Genomic DNA, 24,968 nt, shown 5'->3' with positions numbered 1-24,968 from the left:
GATCTATCAAACCCTAATAACCTAATCTGTAAGCTTATAAGCAAAAAACTTTTACAAACGTTTATGTGTCTAAAAGATGATTGAACAGTTTTTCTTCTTCCCAGCTGGTTATACAGTGGGGGTACAGTATACAGCTCTTTTGTCACAAACCTTTCTCTCCAGGAATTTCTGAAGATAGTATGAAAAAGATACTTTGGTTCCAGTTAAACCTAGAACTACCATCTTTCAAAACAATTATTTTAGAGAGGCTTTTCTTGGTTTAGAAGCCAGAGCATTGTGTTACGAGCTCTGAATCAGTCTCACATACATTCTCTCAAACACTTGTCACTCAGGACAGCTTTGGGAGCCTAGGCAAATAAACCAGCATGCCTCAGTTTCCCTGAGTAGAGAGAACTAGCAAATATATTACAGGGATTTTAAAAGAGTTAATTAGGTAGTGCTGTGTGCACCACAGCTTCACTGTTTCAGCCAGTCTCCAGTAACACCTAATTAACAAATCTCTGATGAGCTGTTTCTTAGAGAGCTCAGCGATGGTGCTCCATGCAAATCATCTTTAATATGCCAGCCATGCAGCTATGATGCCCCTGCTGCCCCTGGGGTGAGGGTATACCATGATTCTTCTGGCTGGCTTTAAGCTGTCATTTATGCCTCCCCCTCCCCCAGTAAAAGTTTGTTTACTAAACTTTGGAGCATTTGGTACAAAGCAAAAAACAGCAAGCTACATCAAAGCCTCCCTATTATCACTCCCTAGTGAACTGTGAAAATATAAATTCAAAGCTGACAAGCTAGTTAGACTTTTAACTAAAATCTGAGCGCAATTAACTTTAACCATGCCACTCCGCTACTGTACTTCTGGCACCAACTTTGAGAAGTGGCCCAAATTCTTCTGAGGAACAGAAAGACCATTTATCTCCTATATTTATTCAGGGCAAACCTCCTCCTTCCTGTCAAGCGGGGAATGCAGCGTTGCTGACTGTGACTGGCAGTGATAAAGGAGCTGGTATGATTTTCAAATGAGTAGCATGTCCCGCTTTCCCAAATGTTAGAGAAAAACAAATAATATGCCCTCCTAAGTAAGACCCGGGTACTGACTCAGAGACGCACACCGGGGAAAACGTGCCTTTAAATTACTGGACATAAAAAGCTATTGCCTTAAAGAAGGGCTTTCTGCTTGGATCTCCTAAATAAAGGTATTTTTATTTGCAGAAGTTGATTAAGGAAAGTGATTCAGAAAAAGCGAGAGAAGGATCATGTGTCTATGGTAAAGTTGGGACATGGCATTAATTTACAGAATAATTTGTATACACATCGTTCCTTCCAAGGTTCCTTGAGGTTCTACGCACATTCTGTGCACTGAATCATTTCAGTAGTACCAAATCTGTAAGACAGAAACTGTCACAAACCGTTAACACCTTACCTAAGCACCCATATGGAAAGGAAAATAATATAAAGCTTTTCTATATTTGCAATATATGTATATAAACCAAGACTGTTGACCAAAGCTCAAACCATTCCTAATATTTGTATTTGGTGGAAGCTTTAAACCTGGAGGCAAAAATCATCATATTCAATGGAGACAGGTGACCCTCAAACGCACAGGTCATACCTTAAGTGGGTTAAACGGCCCTTCACTGGTGCTTTTCTCTTACCCAGCTTCTTAGATGTTACATCACTACATTTAACCTTTCCGCCAGGACTAATCTCCCTCTACTTTAGGCAACTAGCTTAACTCTGAAACAATTGGAGAATATTGTCTTGAATCGATCATTATCAGAAATCTCCACAGCAACAAGATATTCTCAAGGACAAAACAAGAAAGCTAAGTGGGTACCTCTTGCACGACACCCTTATGATGATTGTGTGTCAGGGCCCTTAAGTGGTATTAAACACCATGACTCTCCTTTGAGAGCAATCTCATGTTTTCTTTCAAGGACTTCAGACCCAGGAGGAAAGATAATTTTCCTACCAGTCTGACAATACAGGTTCCAGAAAAATTGGTTACTAATTAGGACAAAAGAGTTTTGCAGCTTTCATTTCAAAACTTTTAACCATAAAAGGAAAACTTCTTGGAAAAATAAGTACAAAAGGTACTTTACAGATGTCATGGCAAAATTCTACTATTTTCTTGCCTGACATCAACTCAGGATAATTTTTTCCAGTTACCCACCTTGCACACTTTCTCTGAGAGTGCTCATTCCCATCCCTTCAGCCACCCTCGCCACATTCCCATGCTCTTTGTTTCAAGAATACCACATGTATTTTTCGACCTTGCTCCACAATGGTCTGGGCTCAGTGCTAGCCCAAGGGTTTTGACAGGTGAATGCTGGCAAATCTTGCAGTTAAAGGTGTCAGCCAACCCAGCTCTGCACATCTCTGCTGCAGGTTACTGTCATCCCTATATAGCAAAATCAGCACTGAAGAACATCTGCATGTAAATCAGTCAACCTAGTGCAAAGCCACCTTGCTGGTACATTAAGCCCAGAAGCCACGCCATATACTACCGGCTGAGGCATACGTATGCCATGTTTCTTCAGCTGGCTGCAGCAGGGCAGGGTCCTGGGAACAGACGTATCTGACCTCCCCCTAAATTTATCCAAGCTCTTCTGTGTTCAGGTGAAGAGCATTTTGTTCCACTAATACTTACAGGAAAGAAAGAACCTTCAAGACTAAACGAACTTTAATTCTCTGATCTGAACATTATCTGCAATAGCCCTGCAAAGCTCTAGATATTATCAAGCCTGTGGAGGTCCAGACTTTTGAGGTCCAGACCGCATCTGAGACCAGACAGGCTCTACAAATCACAGCCCGAGTTCTGCCATCCAGGGACAGCTCTGTGGGTTAAAGCAGAGGGGCAGCATCACCACTACACTGGAAGATTCCCAGAAAGCAAGTATAAGCCAGGACTGGGCATGAAGCCCTTTATTGTTATCAGTGTTTTTGTAAAGTCAGTTGCCAGGAGTGACAAACCTCTGTTTTCTAGTAGCAAGTGTTAAAATCAGAACACCCAGACTTTTGTTGCTGAAGAGCAGGGGCTATACTGATGGGCGTCTCTTGGAGACACCCATTTCCCTACGACAATGGAGGAAAAAGGAACAGGCCATATTTTGTGCTTTTGGATGCGATCCATTGTAGTTGCTACACACAGCATTCCTTTGCCATTTAGTAACTGAGAAACACTAGGCTTATTAAAAAGGAAAAAAAAAAAAAAAAAGCAACCAACCAACCCCGGAGTGCTCTGGTTGGTAAGCACTGGTCAGAGGAGGTCTGCTGTGATAAATGGATGTCAGAGAACCAGCAGCCCAAATGATACATTAAGTACTAGCTGTCAAAACAAGGGCTGCTACTTCACTTGACCAGAAGCAACCATTTATACAAACACTCCTGCAGGTAGATACTTCCTTCACTTCTTGCTTGACCTCAGCTTTCCAAGATTCAGAAATCTGCTGGGTTACATGCCCTCACCCTCAGTTGGGCAAGCAACGTGATGCTCTGGAGCACACTCCCCCCTCCCATCTGGATTTTATGTGAACAGCCTTGCTTTTGCAAGGATTTCAGAAAAGCCGGAGACAGTCACGCTTCAGGAATCTCTAAAAGTTTAATTAAGTTACAACGTCCTAAAACCACAATATAGCTTTTGTAGGCAGTATGGCTGTAAAGTTCAAAAGGTAAACAGGTAAGCACATACAGCACACTTCAAACAGCAATTCCAGTTCTCCAGAAATAACCATCAGGATAAACTGAACATGTAAGATACAGTTTGCACTTAAACATACTCACCCAAATATTTCAATGCACTTCATGAAGAACTAACACTAAACACTACCACAAGGCTAACAGCACCTACACAGACTATGTGAATCACCTCCAGATTTAGTGATTGTGAAATTGGGATGCAGAGAAGTAGCTTGACCCAAGGCTGCGTAGCCTGTGAGTAGGACAGTGGTGAAAGCAAACCAACGAGCCCTGATTACAGGCTGGCTGTGCCCCACTCCTGGGATCCACTGCGGGGTGATGTCCTCTACCGACAAATCACCTACTCAAACCCAAAGAGGCTGGGAGAGAGGAGTTTAAAAGCAGCAATTAATAGAAGGTTTAACAAGGCATAAATAGGTTAAAATAGGGACATTTTGCCTTCTAACTTCTTAGTGTCCAAGTTGCAACAAAAAACTTCCTCTTCCAGTTGCTTGCTGACGTGTGAGATTACACAATTTTCTCTCATCACCTCAAAGTTTGGCCCAGCATTCTCACTGCTTTTAAGATGAAATGTAAATGAATGCCTAAGCTTTCAGCATTAGCACAGTCACAGATATTAAGAGGCTGAAATTAGGTCACTTTGGCCAACACTGAATTGCTCCCCACAGAACATTCATTCTTCAATTCGGGAAGAGAAACATTTTTAGGTAGAAGCAAACTTGAGAACTGGATAACCCGACAGTCATGTGTTTCATTATATCACTGCCCCAGATTCAAGCTGAGTAGCACCAAAAGGTTTATATAAGCAGACTATTATGGTGGTCTTCATGGAACAATTTGAGTTTTGAACCGATGCCATTACTGGACAGATTGAGAACATAGAAAAGGAAGATATTTAGAAAACTTAATAACCCACTGGGCTAAATGTGTTGTTTACGAACTGATTAAGGCCCTGATACCGGGATGAGCTGAGCCAGGCAAGTAAATAAAGATTTGAAGCTCTAAGATAATTTGAGAATTGTTAGAGGAAACAGCTTTTGCTTGAATGTGACAGCAAGGGCATATAGAGCTAGTACCCCTGACAGGCAGTGTATCAAAACAGAATTCAGGAAGTTGTCTTTGCTGCTTGCTATGACACTTTTCACACCAAATTTCTTAGTGTCTTAATACACCAGTACTTGCAGAGAAATTCCACATCTACTCCTATCCATAGGACTTCACAGTTATTTTACTGAATACCAGCTAAACCTAGGAAGTGTTCCAGGCACCTTGAAATGTTTGGTATAGACTAAGGTGCTTTTTGAATACAGTTAAAGAGTTAAAGCAGTAGATGAGAAGTGGGGAAGATCAACAAAAACCTCCTGCATAATTACTTACACTGCTCCCCTTTTTCCCCAAGAAATCTATGAACCATATTCATATTAATGAGACATCAAACAAATATATATACACAAAGGGTTACCTGAAATAATAAATAACCAAAATTGGATTTTTTCCCCCCCTTGTCTAAGGGTTTTATTCCTTTATAAGATATAGTGGTCTAATGAGTAATAATAAAAAAGCACCTGCAAGCTTGCACTTGATCGCAACAAGCTGTTTGTAGTAAATTCCTATTTCTCTAACTGCAAATATTCATTGCAAAACACAGAAGTTGACTATTTGAAATGAAATTTTTTTTGACATTTTCCAAAGAAAATTGATTGTATTTTCTGTGAACTAGAAAGCATTTCCTAATTAGCGTTAGCCTTTGACTAACTCACTGCACTACAGTAACATTCTTCTACTCCCAAGCTTACAGGAATTTGTAAAAAAGTACTGAGAATAAATAATTTTCTTTCAAGTACTGAAGTACCGAGTGACATTTCAATTCTTCAATATTCTGGAAAACAGGATTTTTGGGGCAGACAGTATTTTTGATCTTCTCTTCATTTGTTACAAAACAACCTGAAACACACAGGTGACACAAGATCTGGTTAGCCTGAGCTGGGTTCGATTCTGCTGCTGTCAACAACACGTCCCAGAAGTCTGAAGAAATCATCTCATGGTGAGAACAGAGCGATTTAAAACAAACCCCAGCAGAATAGAAAAAATAAGAACTAAGTTATGAGAACTCTTCAAGCCTGTGAATAGCCACCATTCCTGCCCTCTGTCCCCTCTACCAGCCACAGTCAAAATCCCTGGTCTCACCCCTTTCATGGGAGCTTAAACTGCAGTGTAAGGGCCATCCAACAAAGTACAGTGCTTAACTTCAGCTGAGGTAAGTGTGGGCTGGTCACAAAAACAGCCTGGGTGATTCTGGATCCTGAGGGATAGAAGCATTTTCTACCAGCAGGTTAAAACTCATCTATGCAGAACCTTCTAGAGGTCCATCACAGACTACAACAAACTTCCACAGAAATTAATTATCATAGACAGCATCATCTTCTGCTCCAAAGCCAGAGCACACTTCAACTTGTCTTCACTAATACCCACCGGGTTCATATTACTGAGAGCCTGCCAAATCAAAACACTTCAATGCACAACCAGTTTCCCCCAAGGAGAGAAAGAACAAACTACGCACAACAGACAGACGTCACATCCCTTAATCTAGTGCAGGGAAGAGTTCAGACACTGTTATGTGCACGGAAATTTCAGAACCTGTAAGTACAGTACTCAAACACTTTCCAAATCAGCAAAACTCAGGCTTGCTTGAGCTGCCCTTCACCGCCTTTTCTGTTGCTTATTCAGCTGTAAAGACCCTTGCTTCCTTCAAAATTGGACAAAAGTAATCCTTAACACTAAATCTGAGGTCCTTCCCCTCCAAGTATTCTGTGATAAAGAGTAAGCCATCACCATGAAGACACTGGCAACTGACTTATCGTTTTAAAGATAATGCTAAAGCAAACAGAGCATGGAAGGTTCCTACTATCCCACTGTACAATCGTGTTCTCCATCATACTCTTCCTCTTTTCTTAACTGAGGGATAGAGGCAGTTATTAGGAGCTGCTCAAATTAATGACATCGGTCAGCAGGTCAAATTTGCCTATATGCATATGGCAATACTACCATTATTCAAAGGAAACACACTGGGACTGATGATAGTTTGCAGAGTGAAGCTGTAGATGTAGGGAAAAACATAGGCAATGGATTTCTTGACCTTATTACTTTGAGAAAACTCAAACGAACCTAGATTGACTTCCAATTGCCAAACTTTTCAAACATGTCAGGCAGCTAAGTGAGGTCAGAGAGAGGAGGGAGTATCTCATACACTCTAGTTACCCTGATTGGTAAGTTCACCATTAAGTCACATTCCAGTGCTAGGTATTTAACCTGACTGGAGAGGAAAAAAAGCAAATGCTCACAGCTAAAGAAAGAACAGTTCAGTAGAGAACTCAAAATACTGGATTGGAAGTGGAAAAGCTTGTTTCTTTGATTTTAAGCACTTTCTCAGGCAAAGTCATTTATTTTTCTCCAGCTTCTGGTTTGCTTAACCCATCTGAACCAACCAGCAGTTTCATCGTCAGTTTGATGAGCCAAAATCAGATGACACCCCTGGAGAAATAGTTATTAAAGGATGTCTAACCTAAGTCAGCAAAAATAAAGACTGTGCTACGAACATCCAGTCCTTCTGCAGGCTGTTTGAGTGGATCCAGCAGCCTTCTTAGAGAGTAATAAAAGGTATTCTATTCCCTGATTTCTGAGAGAGAACACATGCTGCTATTTTCCTCTCATGCCCAGCAGTATTATTCGCACAAGATACCAATCCCAAATGGCATCTCACACTACCCCTACTCCTCGACACAGAGGATTAAGTTCCTTCATGCAAGGGACCATAATCTTGGCTCTGTGCTACACCAGCAAATGGCAAGAGCATGCAGCATATTCACGCACCCGGACACCAGGGAAAGCAGGGCAGGTAGCAGCCTGCGAGATCAACTCGTCAAGGACATGCCCACCTGGCTTTAAAATCAACAGGAAGCCACCTGCTTAGTTCACACTTCCATATACAAATCCTGTTATGATAGGATCAAAAAATGTAGTTTTCCTTGTTTTGAACCACTGCACTGGATTTTTTTTTTTAAAAAAAGAAAGCTCTTTGATCAGACAAATATTTTTAAAAGGAAAAACAAAACAAAGCTGTCCAAAAAAGCGCAGGCCCATGACAAGGGCTGTTTGGGAGGAAGGGATTATACATGACAAAAATAAGGTTAACTTTATTCCTTAGTAGCCAAGTGCATAATCTTAGGTACTGATATGTTACTTTCTCACAGTACATACACAGTTAAAAAAAAAAAAAGCACAATAAGGATTTGTTTTGTGCACCCACTGCACCCAGTTAAGCAGCTATGCCAACCATTATTGTTTTATGGTTCCTTACTTGACTACACTGCTTTAACCCTATTTACACACTTAACATTTAAGAGTGGTTCTGGATCACATTTTTATGCAATTTAATTTAGAGCCCCCCCCCTTTTTTTTTAAATCTATTTAAAACTCTCAGTGAAGAATCCCACTGGGGAACCTTCTTTTCAGGATAAGATGTTATAAAGTATACAAATGACAAGTTTCAGCATATAGATGCCAAAACCTAGTACTAACTAAATTGGGTAAGACAAAGACTTTTACCAACACAGATCTGCATCTTACTTTATATATTTTCCCCAATTATTTTATTTGGCCCACTTACGGATGTCAACTTTGTTCATGCAGTGCCCAAGGACTGGATACGACCCATTGAACAGTCTCAGTATATTTAAATGACAAAAAGCTATGAGCTGTTCTGATTAGAGACCCACTCAATCTCAACGCAAAGCCATGACAATGACTTTCCGCCTCCCCTCTGGGAAGAAAAAACCCTTGAGGGGCTTTTTTGTGATTCGGAAAACAGAATACAATTGGAACAAAGTTCTGTTTGGGCTTTTCCTCTTGAAAACTTCCACAACCTAAAAACTCCCACAATGCAAACTCCACAAAAAGCAAGGGCAGCAAAAATACACCTCCAAAAATGCAGTGCAGCTTTCACACAAAGTGTAGTTAAAAAATGACTAAGTTTTCTTGATATATGAATTGGTGGGTAAACCATTTATCACTGACCTGTTTACCTGTGCAGCAGAGTCCCTCAAGCCGAGGGCCATGTCATTCCCCTTTGACTGATTAATTAGCCAATCAAGAGGTATTTTTCACTGTGAGGCATGATGGTTTATTCCAGCTAATGCATGGTCTCTAATGGTAACACATTAAAGCCAACTCGGCTCTTTAAGCCTATCGAAGTGACCAAAAGGGAAGGAGAGAAGATAAATCAAAAGATCTCCCCCAACCCCCACCCCCAGGTTTTGTCTCTGTTCCTAACAACCCCCCCAAGGAACCAGCGCTAGAGGCAAGACTCTTCTCCAAGAAAGAGAGAAGAAAAAACACCATTTCTTCCAGATCGGATGTCGCCTCCTCTCCCTCTCTGCTGATACCTGAACAGCAATAATTTATCTTCAGTTGATTAACAAGGTGCTTATAGAATAGGCAACAAAACATCAATACTTTGCTCTTCCTCCTTTTATCAAAAGCACTACTAGGACACCATGCTGGGTAAAGTAATTTTTACCAGTGCTCCTGGAACGCTCTCATCTCCATGGAGAACTATTAAAAATATGGCTCAAATTAACACCTTGAGCCTAATTCATTGTTTTTCTGACTTGCTATATATGGTGTTACAAGTTACAAGCTCAAAGCAATGGGGTTTTAGATCCACTTTAAGCTACTGCGCTGTCAGAGCATTTGCTCTACCTGTTCCACTTGTGTACACTGAAGATGCATTTAGCCCTTCAGCTGTATTGTCATGCTGTCCTCCTTGTGAATTTGTGTCACCAACCTGTCCTGGCTCCCCCTCACGCGTGAGTAAAGGCCTTGTACTGCTAACTGCTGGTGGAATCTGGTTTTGGAGCTTTTTTCCCCCCCTCTCTTCTTTTTTTATGGAAATGATCCTTCTGGCTGTTAAGAGTCCATGGTACACTGCAGAGCAAAACTAGAGAGGCTGAAAAAGTAGCTGCAGTGTTACAGATGTCATAAAAAGCCCTTGCTAACGATAAGTTTAATACATTTCACACAAATGGTCACAAAGAAAAAGAACAGATGAACACGCAAACCTAATGATATCCTTTAACAGAGATGCTGCAGAACACAGCAAGCTCCCATCAAAGTCAAAGAGAACTAAGCCACTGTAAGCTGAGTGTTACCATTTTTTAATGAGTCTAAAAATCTGTAGTAAAACATGCTGGTCAAAGCAGCAGCAAACTATAAGCTTACAGAAATCTTTCTAATCAGCAGCAGGTTCCTGGAGATATCAAATGTGTGAAATTGCCATTATATTGTCTTGCACACTTTGCCATTAGGTCACCAGTCTCTTCCCACTAACCAACTTTCAAAGAAAAATTAACAAAATGTAGTTTTCACAAGAACTGAATAGGTCAAGAGGGTTAAGCAGTAACCGCGTGCTTACAAGAAAACAGCTTTTGCACTGAAACAGGACATATACAGAATATAACATCTTGGACAGGAAGCACCTCACTGTCAGGTGTCCTCTATGATCAGTGAAGAGGCACATACCTCTAGGAAGGGTTTAGCTTCATACATCTTTACCATCTTGGGAGACAGCAAACGCATCTGTTTGGGCACCTGTGCCTTATTCACTATGAAGGGAGTCAAGAGACAATGCCTAGATCTTCTACCAACAAAGTCAGGTGGGATTAAATCCCACCTTTTGTTAACTATGTTTGTATTTCCCTTCATTCTTGGTAAAATACTGTATTCAGTCTTCCCAATGGCACACAACATGCCACATACTTCTGTGCTGAAATGGTCAAGTCATATATAGGAATAAGCACTGCGGAATTCTAAATTTTAACCCCAAATCTGACAAACTCTAGCCTGGGGATAATTGTAATACCTAGGCACAAGATACTCAGTGCCTCTAAAAATGCAATTATTCTCTCTGACAATACACGTATAATAAAAAAGAAGGAAATACGTTAAAGACCTTATCTCAGTGTTTTCCCACTGTATTCCTCCAGAACACACTGACAGCAATTAAAATTTCACTCGCATTTCTTAAGGAAGCAAAGTTTCCATAATCATTCTGCCCAGACACTTGTGTATATCACACACTCCTTTCTCTCCAGCAACTTTTTAATCCAACTAGCAGAATCTTAGAGATTTCAAAGATACTAAGACTCTAAAATATTTTGTGAAAACAGGCATTTGGACAGAGAAGGCCAACCGATCAGTGTGCACATGGACAGCATGAGCTCATCTCCTTCAGTCACACAGAATCCAAGCACAACACAACCACAGGAAACCAAACTTCAGTACTGAAGTCACTCACATAATGACCTGTTGGGAGATGTTTTACTTAAACCAATTCATCTTTCTCCATTCTAACAGGTCTAAAAGTGTTAAATTAATTTTTTTTTTTCTTGGCATCACTTGCTAAGGAGCTGGGATTTCCCTTAGGAGACTTCCAGTGCCCTGCTGACATCACTGTGAGGAAGCCTGCTGAAGAGTAAGCTTGTGTCTTCCTTTTTCTAATTGAAGTTCTCACCCCCCAGCACCATTCTTGGCTTTTGCCTACTCTGATTACTATCCCTTCCCTTCCTCTGTTTCCCCCTCCCCCTGACCCCCAGATATTTATAGGCAGAGAGGTCATCTTTTTCTGCCTTTTTCTGAGATGAACGTATCCAGTTCCTCCACTCTCTCCTTCTAGGACATGCCCTCTAACCTTGTCGCCCATTTTACTAAATCTTTTTGGACTCTCTCCAGGTTTTTGATGTCCTTTTTCTGTTCTCCTCCTCAGTCCCAAATACCTCCTGCTAGCTGAGGTCTCCAAGGCAGAATGGTGAAAAAACCCAAGTTAATTTTTAACCAGTTTTTCTCTTCTGCAGTTTTTTGTTCCCTGACCTTGCTGAAAAAAGAACAGCAAATTAATTTATATGCCACCTCTGCAACAGAGACTTTTGTCATAGGCAAAAAACCCCAACAGACTAAACTTGGAACTCGCCTAAAAGTCACAACTGCAAAACCCCACAAACATCACTATCATAATTGGTATTTTGCAGAGAGAAAGTTGAGGTGTAGGGAATTATATCAGTTTACCCATGGTTTCAGTGAGTCCATGGCAGAGCCAGACTTTAATGGATTTTCAGTTATGTCCCTTAAGATTAGCCAGCATGCATTTCTGATAAGTGCTGGGAAATGTAAGTCAGTTGAGGAAGTTCTGCAAAATGTGTCAGAAGACAATTTCCTGATTTTAGAAAAAAAAAAAAGTGAAAAAGCAACAGGGTGGATAGTTACATTTCTAATGACTAACATGGAAGAAATCACCACAAACTTGAGACTTTCGGACTACTTGGATTAGGTGGTTTAAGGGAACTTACGCAGGTTTACATCCAAATTACAAAAATTTGGAGGAAGCAGATTACTCATCGAATGGCCTGAGACATGGAAGTGACATGGATGCAAAACATTCAGTTTTCTATGCATCTCAAACAGAGTTATTACAAATGCGCCAGCAAGTCAGAACTACTCCCCCAGCCCCCAAAGCGAAATCAGTGCCAGAATCATGTTGTTCAGCAACCAAGTTGGGACTGTCTGTAACTCATTCCCAAATCCTCAGTCTCACTCAGGAGCATTTTCTCCAGTGATAAGGCTTCATCAGGAAACACAGCTGGATGGAGGAAGGAAATTCTGAGAAGCAAAAAAATAGTGGGGGGTTCCAGGAAGTTCAACCAGATAGGAACTAATGGAATTTGTTTTTCTGTCTCCCCAGCTCTCAGTGTTCCTAAGCAAGCGAGAAAATCAGAGGGAAAGTAGGGGCAAAAAAAGTCTGGCAGATCTTACCCTGCAAAACAGGTCCTCACTGCAGGTCTCCAGAGATCATCGTAATTACAATTCAATATTTTCGATCACTTACTCTCCCTGGGAAAAACTGCAGACGTTTTCAATTTAGGTCCACTCCGAAGCCTAGCCATTGTTTTCTTCTCCCCGGTTTTTGGCTTTTTTTTTTTTTTTTTTTTTTTTTTAACAAAAGTCCCCATGTAGTTTATTAAGGAGGTTTTAGCTGGACACATGATTCAGCAAAACCAATTAAAAAATAGGTACTGTTATGCTTAACATTCAGGTGAATTACAGGTTGTAAGGGCCTATGATCACTAACACAGAACCATCAAAACAATAGCTTTAACTAGTATCTCAGTCCTATGACTTCTAGAGAAACTCCTTTCAACCCTTAAGGGCAAACAGCATTTCCTTCCATACCCTTTGCAGTTCCACTCTTTTGCAATCTTTACAATCCTCTAGCCAACTCCCTCTTCCTTTGACAAGGTAGATAATCTAAATCTCAACATCCCCATTTACTGCAGTAGCGTCTGTGTGAAACGACAGAAAATACCCGTTAGCTACATCAGTCCTAGGCTACTGAGACAGTTAAAAAGTGAGTCTGAGATCAGCTCTACAGTTAAGGCAGCTAGATTAAGCTAGCACAAAACATCTTCTGCCAAAGATTACTCTACAGGTCAAGATCATAAAACGATTGCTAATGACCATACTGGAAATACTGAACACAACTAATTGGAACAGTGTCACTGTGACATATCTGATTTGGTAAGACATCATTTATCACAGCAGCAGTTCAGAGGCCACGTATTTTTGACAAGCACTTCAGAAGAGCCAGGATTAGCTTGCTGGTCCAGAGACCATGTCACTTAGCCTTGAGCCCTTCCACTAGTTTCCATACAACCGTAAGCACAGATGAAGTTTCTTGAGTTTTGCTTTCCCCCCACCTCTTCCTAATCTACGAGAACGGTTTGGTATAACACCAGTTAGAACCAGTGAGACCTAGTATGACAGTGCCAATGAGTATCAGTGTAATACCACTGCCAGGATCTACTGCACGTTAGGCCATTTGTAGAAATAGAAAAGCTCAAAGGCTGTGGTTTCAACAGCTCTTACAAACATGAGAAGCTCTACAACTCAGATGTAAAACCTGGTCATAATGCCATCAATGTCATACATCCTTAAACTTTTCTGTAACTTTCACGATGTCTTTGACGCCTACAGACCTGCAAATGATCACCCAACTGAGTCTGTTTACAGTGTGTTTTGTTATTCCAAAATGTTCCCATCTTCTGCTCCTTAAGTGGTGTCTTTCATCCATCCACTGAATTTTGCCACAGGCTTAAATCAGAAGCTTTAAGGGAGGGAGACAGTCAAAACTCAGCTGGACAAGGTCCTGAGCAACTTGCCATAGCTGACCCTGCTTTGAGCAGGGCAACTGACATAGAGACCTCCAGGTCTCCTCCAATCGCAGTGAACCAGTTCCTGCATCTTTCCATGAAGTCGTACCCAAGATGATTCTGATCCTGGACAGAAACAACTAGACACATGGGAAACAGAATTATGCTGAATATCTTTGTCAAATGATCAAGAGTGGAATGACAACTCTATTGCGAGCTGAGGATACACCATTCAGTCCAAATCAAACCCGTACTGGATGCTTCTCAAACTGCACCTCTGAAAAAAAGAGGAGGAATCAAATACCTCGGAAAAAGCCTTAAAGATAGGACTTCAAGCTACTGGATCAATACATAACAGGAACTTCCATATATCATCTCAGTTGCAACTACAGCTGGGAACCTGCAATCAGATTAATTGCTTGTAGCAGTTCTGACACCTATGTAAGCACGGAAGCTGTGCTCATCTACTTGGAATGGAGACAGCAGCACACAACTCTTACTAGCGGCTGCAGGAGCTGCAATTAAGAGGGACTGCAACCTACCACAGCCTGAAGGCATACCTCAGAGCTCTGTGGGACACCAGGACTCTTCCTACATTATCTCTGCATAGTAACAGATATGAACAACTCACTTCCAGGAGAATGACAGCACTTTCCGCTCCTGTAGTGCACTCTCTGCCACATCAGGGAAATGCCCAGAGCCTAGGGATTTCAAAACAGAATGCAGACAGGCACAGAGAACAGGACTGCAAGTCCTCACAGGGCAGTGCCATTTGTGCCACCTTAAGGACCAGGCTCTGGAACATGATGGAAAGGGATCGTGAGAGTTCATGGGTGCAATGAAATGAAATTGCTCAGAGCTGGAGGGCCTGAGCAATGCATTTTTGTTTTGTGCAAACTCCACGGATCTCTGATCCGTGAAGAAAAGGAGGGGGGCAGGGGCAGGGTAAGCAATTGTGCTGCCTCTGGCTTTCTCTCCCTGTAGCTGCTTAGCAGCAGACGGTAGCCAGAAGATGACAATGCAGCTCCAAATTACATTACCTCCTGCCTGTATTTGCATGCAGAAATCTGGGTGCTTAACAGGGAACAGTCTGTGACTTTTTGCCAGAACCTTGAACCATTAGGTTAGTGTTCAGTGAGGGGAAAAAGGAAATCTGCACAGTGGCCATCAGCCAACCACTGCACTGGTCAAGGGATTGACAAAAGTGTGCACATACTTACAGCCGCTTCATAAACAGCCATAAAGGCACATGATCTGCAGCATCCACCAACAAAAGAACAAATGCTCTGCGAGATGAAGTCCCAAAGGCAGCAACAACACTTTCCAAACTTTAGTTTCAAAAGATGGAGGAGATGCAGAGAAAACAAACCTATTTGAGACAACTCCTGGGTAGGCAAAATCTATTCCCTTAACCATAGCACTGGTGATTTGCATTAAATCCCGGTTTGTCTTGCTTTATGTTGACCTGACAGCAGGGGAGCTAAGTAGTAGTTCAAGGGGGCTCCAAGGGTGCGAGCTTACCCACAGCATTTGAGACCTCTAACCGCTCTCCCCGAACTTAAGCCCCCAAATGCTCATTTCAAGACAGTAATAAGCTACAACGGGTTCCATTGTGGCTGATGGCCTACTCCCAAGTCTTACCTTTCAAGCCAAACCTCGTGACTTGTAACAAAGGTTCATACTGTTTTTCACAGTGGCAGACAAGACAGGACAGCTCTTAATTTCAGTTTCTTCTAGCCTCCTGGTTTAATTAGCTGTAACTGTATTTTTGCAGTTTATAGAGAAGAATACTCAGAAAACAGACTTGACATTTTCCTCTTACCAATAAAGCTACCAATAACTTTCAAACCTACAGCAGATTCACTGACATTATAACACTATACGGGATAATGTCAAGATCAAACCCTTCAAACTGTTCAATTCAAGACAAGCCACTGAAGTATTCTTTACTTTATAGTAAGAGTTTTTTCCAGGGGAGAATCCCCAGTGGATCGCTATTTGTTTTTCACAAGCTCCCTTATCATATAGCCTAGCATTTACACACCTACAAACCTTGTACTACTTTCACTGCTATCCAGGATCTCTTAGCACCTTCTTCCCCTACTGCTCTCCTCCAGAAGCTCACAGTGGCCTACAGTGAAGTTACAGAACAGTTTTCAAGAGTACTGCCCAACCCAGCAAGCTGTCAAAAACATACAGGATATTTCAGAATTGTCGATTTAATTTCAGGCCTTATCTTTCCCTCTAGACAAGAGACTTCAGAGAACTCAGAACCAACAGGGCAATTCTTGCAACATATTCTCTTTCGCTTTTCAAGATGTTATTTTTTTCAAAAAAAACCATTCTGGATACGTTAGTCATGTCACAGTGTAAGTCTGTTACTTTATATACCGACATAGCAAGGGTGTTCTTTGCAAGTGCAAAATGCTAATGAATTGATAAATAAAATAAATGCTAGGACAAACCTTGATCTCATTACACAAAGTTGGGGAAAAGGTCTTTTCATTAAACATTTATCACCATTCAAGTCATCTTTGAATTCTTTGTTTGCAGCTGCTCAGCCTTTCTCAATTCTTCTGAAAATAAGGGCAGTTTGTTGAGATTGGTCAGATGGTACTGAATATCATATTTTATTTTGGATATTTATGGATCTTCCAGATCAAGCAAAATTTATCTACGTTGCAAAGTATCTTGCCTAAGTGTAAAATTAAAATACTGATGTTTCCTAACTCCAAAGCAGTTACATCACAATAACTCACAAAAATATGTATTAAATTCATGCGTACTTCCTAAAGGTTCAGAGCACAGCCCTTGACCTGCAGCCTTCACATAGAAACAGGAGTAATTTCACAGGCAGAAGACCCCTTGCTTTTGATGGACATGCAGTAATCTCATTAGCAGAAAGACATTTAAGTATGGTTTTGTTAAAGGGATGATATGCAAGGTAACAAGAGAAAGGTGAAGCCTCTTGTTTACCTGGGTTTTCATACTCTTCTGTCGCTTCCCAAATATGCAGGACAGATCATCTTCACTGCGCGAAGAGAGATCCTTACCTGAAAGGGGTAAGGAGAGAAAAAAAAGCCCACAACATTCACACCTGGTGATAACAAGTACACTCTGATAACACAAACTGTGACCCATGGAGGTAGAGAAACTGTTTCTGGAGACGAACAAAAACTCAGGAGAATGTTACAGACACTAAATGGAGGTTGAGCATGGTAGGAAATGTGTGTGTGTGTAGGGGGAAAGGCTGGTGAGAAAACAACCACAGCCTGCTGGTGTATGCCCACAGGGAAACATATAACAGCAGCTTGCTTCCCCTGACTTGATGCTACAATTTGTATAGCAAGATGAGGGAAGGAGCCTGCACTACCCTAAAGGGAAAGAAGAGTTGTAACCTCCTACACATAAGAAAAGTTCAAAGAGAAACTGCACATCTTTGGATTCTCATGAGAAGAATCTGACAAGAGTTAGGGAATTACAGCTCCTCCATACAGTGGGAAAAAAAATAATTAAGAAGTCCATCTTTACTCAGTGGGGACTTTTTGCTGATTCATGAAAATTGCTTCCGAAAAGCAAATCCTCCATCTCTGCAACACACTGGATTATTCCAATTTAAAACCATTTCAGGGGTGAAGGAAGATTTCTCTGAGTTCAGTAGGACCATTATTCTCATCTGACTGTTGTGTAGCTAGCTGAATATCAGACATGGAGCAGGGAGGGGGAAGCAGAAGGGTGTGATGTGATATTCTGAGATGCCAGCAAAAGTTTAGCTCATTCCACAGTGCAGAAGTCTTTATGCTGTTGTCCACAGCTCGTCTCAGGAAATTCTTTAAAAACAGCAAAAATTAAAGAAACAAAATTAGCCCAGATAGGCCAACCTATCAGGAGTCTGCTGGGGCCTTACTCTGATTCCAAAATCACTGATTTCAAAATGAATCTAAGTGCTTGTAATGAACCAAAAAAAATAATTTAAAAAGATTACCTATTCCACCTGTTTCTTCTTCTCAGGATCCTTAACTGCCCACAGAGGGTAAGCAGACACATCAGCCTCAAGAAGAAAGTGTTACCCAACTTTCTGGTGTCTCACTGCGCAGCCTCTAGATGTTCTTATCCAAGCAAACCAGACGAGACTGGTGGCTGTTTTCAGCTTTATCTTGGCCAAGGCTTGGAACATGACACAATCCTGCTGCTCCTCCTCTTACCCTACACTTTCCTTCCCTGCCTTCTCCCTGCCCCACGAGACGTATCCCCCACTTTTTTGCATTCTCTAATAGAAAACCAAATTAGCTGACAGTGCAAATCTTTTGCAGCATCACGGTGGAACAGCTACCAGAAAAGCAATTTAAATCACTGTCTTAATCTCGTATTGGTGTGTATTTCACAAATCCAAGTGTGGCTGCTAAGGCTGTGTGTGGTGCCTATGATCCTCCAGCAGCAAGGACAAAACACCAGAAACGGAAGCTGCATTTTCTACTGTTGCTGCTCCCTTCTCCCACTTTTGTGTGAACTTGTCTTGTTTAGTCTAAAAGGAAGCAGGATTGGACTTGAACAACAAGGGCCAAAACATTGGCCTTTCTCAAATAACTTTTCCTCTTTCCCTGAAAAAGGACAGTTTCCCTGTTTTAGATCAGAGAGGTACAATCAAATAGGGGCCTACCTTACAGAAACAGTGCAGCCAAACAAATAAGGGATATTGTTAATATGAAAGCCCTGCTGCATATTTTACATGCTCAAAAGACACTTCTTTTTTCTCTATATTTAGCAAAAGTTTAAATCCAAATCAAAATAAATCCTCTTTGCTAGTACCTCAAATGGGCCATGGCCTTTGTACTTGCAAGCCCCGAACCAATTTAATTGTTTAATGTCATAAAGTTGCAGAGTTATGTTAACATGTTCAACTTCATGGCTGAATTATTTAATCAAAAATCTCGAACCCCAATATCAGAATTTGGCCTCCATTCAAACGTCAATTACCTCTGTTTTAGCCGAGGAATTTGCTATCAGAAAACACTACTCAGAGCTTTAAGTTTAATAAATTACCCATTAGCAGAAACAGATCCTATCCATACACTGAAACATGTACATAGACACACCATGGGCACATAGTGGTGTGAAAGGGGAACACAATCAACAAAGAAATAGAGCCAGGGACTGAACAACTGGCAAGACCCAAAACTGCTGGATGGCTGAAATAATGTCATCACTCTAAGAAAGAAATTACTAAACTCCACAAGTTCTTGATACAGTTTTTCTGCCCACCAGCCCCTGCCCTAATTTATCCAATAAAGTACCTGGTAGATGTAAGAGGGCTTTCGTCCTCCTGCACTGAGGTTTAATCTGATCACTGATCTTATCCACATGATCTCTTAGCAGGGGTTATCAGAGATTGCAGAGTAAAGTGCCGTGCAGATGCCCATGTAACTCTGTTCCCACCTTCGTCTCCCCCTCCCATCCCCCACCCATGCACAGATCACTCAAACATTCACTGCTGCTTTATTCAGCTGATGGTTCCTTCAGACAGAAATTGTTTTAGTCAACAGTATCAGCCTAAAGTCATTCAAAGTTGTCCAAACTAAAGATGAAGAGCGTATTATAGCTTTAAGTAAGTTGCTGCAGGGGGTATTTCTAAACCAAGATTTTACTTGCCAAATTTAGACCCCAGAAGGCAATAGATCACCTGGACACACGTGTTTTCTAATCTTGGCTAGAGCTTATGAAACAGAACTCCTCTTACCTTTTGCAAACTTCATGTAATGGACACGTTTCTTGGAAGATTTGGATTTTTCTTCAAGACTGAATGTCTTCTTCTGATTACTCACTGAGGACTCTAAAAAAAAACAACCCCCAAAAAACAACACCCAAACATGACAAACAGGTTCCAACCCTGTTAGAGGCACTCTAACCACCAAATTCAAACAGTATATTTAACTTTCTCTTTCAAAACCACGTCTCAACAACATATCACAATATATTATCGAAGGAAGCATGGTAAGTTTTGTCTGAGACATGTTGCTGCTTGATTTTTTTTGCCACATCCCCTTCCCTTCCCATTTCCTATCTAATGTAATTTGAAAAGGCAGATACAGGTACTTCAGGTCAAAGGCAAATTCACTTCTATGGTAAAAAAATAATAGGTTGGGGTTTATTGTGCTGTTTGTCACAAAATATCTCCAGTGCCAGAGTCTGAGAAAGGCGTAAGAAACAGTACAAAATAAAATACTAAACCTGACTGGGTAGAAAGAAAAAGGGAAAAAAATATCACACAGACAGGCTTTCCACTTTTAACACCAAACATAGTGCCTCTATCTGGACATAGTCTGATACATCTGTACAAGGAAATGCAATGGTACCAGCACTTTTCTGTCCCTGAAGCCAGCTGGAACAAGTCACCACATCTATACTATTTAATTTTCCTAGCTTCCAGAAGAGAGGTTACATTTAAACTGTCCACTAGGAATGGTTTCTGGGGTTGCCTAAGTGCCAAATTCACTCAGGAGTTGTTTGGGAGAACATTACCTTGTGCAGGTCAAAACCATGTGAAGTATTAGTCTAACTATTTAACAGTAGAGATACCAAGTTCTTGTGCTGTGGCAGGTTATTTTACTGGTACAGATACACTCTTTGCATCCAGAGAGCCTTTTAATTTACAAGGAATTCTCCGAAGGAGGTAACCTGCTCTTCAGTTAATTACTTTATTAGTTCTGTCCTGAAAAGAAATAGTCACCATAGGATTCTCTGCTTTGAAACTCTAGACAAGGCCAATCTAGTTAGATGTTTTTTCCTCCTACCAGTGGCAACCAAGATGGGTAGGGAAATCAACCCAAACCATGACAGCCAAGTTGAGTCACCTTTTTCATACGATCCCACCCCTGAAAGCTCTGCAGACCAAGCTTTTCTGACACTGGAATTACAGCGCTTCACCATTGGATAAGTAGTGACACCTGATGAGAGTCATTGACCTAAAAATGAAATCTGTAGTCTGCAGCCGGAGAGCTGACTACCAGAAAGCAGCCTGAAATCTACTCTTCCATTACACAGTAAGCCCTAAGGAACGGAGGAAGGACTAGCAAACTCAGTTTTAGACAGTTTGCAGTCAGCTTCAAAATCCTTAATAAAAAGGGTCTATGGGGAAAGTAAGCATCAAAACAAAAGTATCCTGACCAAAGATGAGGCACTTTGAGTCTGCTCTCCGAGCCACTTGAACAGCCAAGGATTTCCACAGGGCTTCCTCCTGCACTTTATTCTTACAGCAAAAGGGACAGCAGCACCGCCTTGTGCCTTCCAGCAGAAATTTCACTACCGAAACGTGCTGGCACTTGCAATGGGCAGGTGCGTACATGCATGTATCTTCTAGTGACTGGTAAATCCTGACAAACTGAGCAAGCACTGCAGGAATATTAATGTGCTTTTTAAAGCAATTCAGTCATAGCAATAAAGCCATGTGTCATTTCTAAAGCAAATCTGATACAGATGAATATTCCAAAGAACATTTCAGACATGTCCAGCATATTGTGGCCTCATTCTACAAACAGGAAAGGGACACAGTCATCATCACTTAGTATCCCAGCAAACAAACTTAAGAATCAAAACTCCTCACTAGGTGCAGCTAGAAAAAAAGAAAAAAGAAAGCTAAAACTATGTACATTCAAGGGTATTTGAATGTTGGCATACTAAGCACCACAGGGCCCTTCCTTCCCGATCTCTAATTGCAATCCAACCCTGGCAACTACACCACTTAAGAACAATGAACTTTTTCAGCTGACTTTTAATGCAATTTGAAACTGGATGATGGCCAGTAATGTAACATTTGATCCTGTAGCACAGCTGCAGGCAGCATGATCTGGATGAGTTTTGCCAGCTTAAACAACTGCCAAAACCCCAAGTTTCAGAGCAATGCCTGCAGTCTGCAAATCACCAAATGTGATTCTGACCAGGTATTTTCAAAGTGCACCCAAATTTGTCCTTAGTGATTGAAAACTCTTGTCTCAGCTCCTATAAGGCCAAGGAAAAATAACTAAGCAAAACAGGGAGAAATATGGTTTGTTCAGGGGCTACTTTGCATCAGTACAGGTGACCCAGGGAATACCGCACAGATTTAGGAACAAGACAGCCTTGCTCAATGAACCTGCCTCTGTGCTGACTCATTGTGTCCTTGGGCAAGTCATTTCAGCTCTCTTCATCAGTTTCCAGGTTTCCCACCAGCTACACCTAACTGATCTTCCCATGGCTCAAGTTGGAACTTGGGTAGGATTTAGTTATAAAGGTAGAAAGGAACTTTTGGAATTTCCCCATGATATGCTACTCTACCTCTTGAGGACTTCAGCTACAGCACCTAGCACTGTGTGGCCTCAGACAACGCTTAGGGCTCCAATGCACAAGCATAACTTACGCGGCAATTTAATTATGTATTATTTTTTTTAAAGCATTAGGTTCAGAATTTTAATCTGAGTTCTCTAGGATTAGAAACAAAGTTTGATCCTTCTTGCTAACTGATTTTCCTCCTCTTCCTTCTGTCTCGCCTCTCCTAGAAAACCTTCTGTGCTCAGACATTAAGAATGAATGAATGACCAGTTGCTAAATTCACTAAGCCAGCAATTCTGCCACTAGCAGGACGTGGACAGGCTGATGGGCCCAAACAGGAGCCCTTGGTTTATCAACACTCCACAGAGAGTTGTTTAGATACATGATCAGAGTTTAAACTTGACTCTAACTAAAGGAGAGATGATAAACTATTTGATGTGTACAGTTCTTTCTGTAAGCTCACACACACCAGTTTTGCATAACTTCATTTTTACAAACCAAGGTCAAACTGTACAAAGCTTTTCAAAATGAAAAGACTTTATAAATAGCCTTTTTGGGAAAGTTGTGTAGTTTCCCCACTTGTGTGCTCTGCATCAGGGCTCCAAAAATCACATTATGCTACACTCAAAACATAGATGCATAACTCTGAGTCAAAATCTAAGCAGCAGCTCTCTGAGGCCAGGAAAAGTAGGTATTTAAGAAACCACCAAAGCATGGAAATCAGGCGTGACAGTTCATTAGTAAAAGGAAGGGAAGCACATTGCAATGGCGAGTGACTGTGCTGGGAGCATTCATACTGGCTCTGCTTGCATAACAAAGAAACAAGTGCTGCTGTAGCACATCCCAGCAAAAAGTCCTCCATGTTGTGGTCCTGGATAAAATAAACAGGTTCAAAATTTTATGTTTGCCTTCCCCAACAAAAAGCCTTTAATAGAGGCCTGACAGAGTAAAACTGCTCCACTGAGATGTACATATCCAGGTACACAAACTTGAGCACGGTCATAGATGGAAAACATCTCCTTCGGCTCCCACTGATTTTAGAGAATGGGGAGTTGTGAACCTCAGCAAGGAGACTATTAGCAGCCCAAAGGACTGGGCCTCAGCTAGCCTTTTAAGACTAAGAATGGAAACTTTGCTAAGCTTCCAGCATCTGATTGAGTAAAGCATGAACCTACCTGTTTCACCCTGTCTGTGGCAATCATTCAGTTCAGCCAGAAGCTGGTTGAAGTCATCCTGATGAGCAATCCAGTTGTCCTGTAAATATCACCCACATGAATACAAGGCAAAAGTCTTCAGAACAAAAAGGTTTGCTAAAACAGATACTAAGACTCCACATACTCAATCCTTGTTGGTGGGAGGAACCCTCAGAAGCTCGAGGGGTGGCAGTGCTAACAGCTTGCTACAGTCACTCCAAAGTGCAGAAATTATAAGGGTTGCATTTTTAAGTCCTTAAACAGTACTGAGCTGCTGTTGGCTCTCTGTGTCCCCCGTCTGTGAAAGATGCTTCCAAAAGTAGGCTGGAAATACTAGTGTAACTACTTCCAGCAACAAAGTTAGTTAAGATGTTGATTATGAGACAAGCACCTTTAGGACCATGCTCTGCTCTGCCTATGTACCTGAACTCCATCCAGAAAGGTGACTGTATCAGGAAGAGGAACAGAAGGCATGAAGCTAAGCAGAGCAGAAGACACAGGGAGAAAGCAAGTACTTCAGCAATTTGCTTGGAAGCAAAAAAAATCCCCAAAAAGCATGCTCCTAGAATTCACTGTAACCTTTCCAAGCAGGTACTTGCTCCTAAAACACCCAGCAAAAGAGAATTAAACTCCGTCAAGAGTTTCTGCAAAGACATTTGCATAGGTACATGCTGCCGTCAGATGTGACAACAGATTTCACCAACTTCCCATTACAAAGATAGTGCTTTAGCTGAAATGGGAGTCATTTCCGTACCTGGGTCTATTGCTCACCTCATAGTTGATGGTTGCTCCTAACCCCAGCGTGTTGTTTTTCACCTGAACCTTGATATGTTCTGTATTTCCTTGTTCCTGAGCCCCAAGACCCTAAGGAAGATTTAATGGTAAAAATGTAAGGATTTTACAGCAGTGACTAAGCAATTAGAGCTTTTGTACTGTAAGATAGTTTGCAATGAAATACAGCAAGAAATCACAACTTACTATTTATTTGCTTGCCTGTAGCTGAATTCATTCACAGGCATTAGCACACATGAGATATTAAGTTTTTTTAATTTACTACTTAAGCCTCCAGCGAAGCATTATAAACACTAAAATAGCAACAACATTAAGTAGTTGGGTGATTAATCAGGAAGCCACCTGACATTCCTAGGCAAGTCCAAAGTGTTTATAATTTTAAAACAAGACACTACATAAAAAGAACGTGCCTCTCACCAAAAAAACCTCCGCCACTGGGAAGGCAGCTGCGTAACAGCTGTAAGACAGATGCCACATAGAACATACAATACAGAGCAAAGGTGGAGGGCGGGGGCAGGGAGAGGATCAGACTGGAGCTAGCAGGACATTAAGAACTTCTTCTATCTCATTCACACTCATAATTTGATGAAGATATTGGAGCAAACAAATGTTGGGTTTGTCTATCCTAAAAACCATAATCATTCAAATCTGGGAAGCAATCTTTAGGCACAGTATTGTCTTTTCTAATTGTATGACTGAGGGGAAAAGAAAGACAAAGTATTTGGTTTAA

General features: G+C 41.2%; 1 protein-coding gene across 2 annotated transcripts in view; it reads right to left on the bottom strand.

The window, feature by feature from the left end:
• The window catches only part of PINX1 (PIN2 (TERF1) interacting telomerase inhibitor 1), a 60,262-nt gene that overhangs the window by 28,372 nt on the left and 6,922 nt on the right, over positions 1–24,968 (bottom strand). The window contains exons 3-6 of one of the 2 annotated variants that reach the window (XM_056343807.1): positions 24,218–24,310; positions 23,429–23,507; positions 19,687–19,779; positions 16,926–17,002 (exon numbers count right to left, since the gene is read on the bottom strand). In XM_056343807.1, coding sequence (XP_056199782.1) covers positions 16,926–17,002; positions 19,687–19,779; positions 23,429–23,507; positions 24,218–24,310 — 342 coding nt within the window. The remainder of the gene's footprint in view (positions 1–16,925; positions 17,003–19,686; positions 19,780–23,428; positions 23,508–24,217; positions 24,311–24,968) is intronic. The other variant, XM_056343808.1, reaches the window with a different exon arrangement.

This window comes from Falco biarmicus, chromosome 6, assembly GCF_023638135.1.
Source record: "Falco biarmicus isolate bFalBia1 chromosome 6, bFalBia1.pri, whole genome shotgun sequence".
NCBI classification, from domain to species: Eukaryota; Metazoa; Chordata; class Aves; order Falconiformes; family Falconidae; genus Falco; species Falco biarmicus.
The sequence above is the reverse complement of the archived record's forward strand: the minus strand, read 5'-3'. Positions and strand labels throughout refer to the sequence as shown.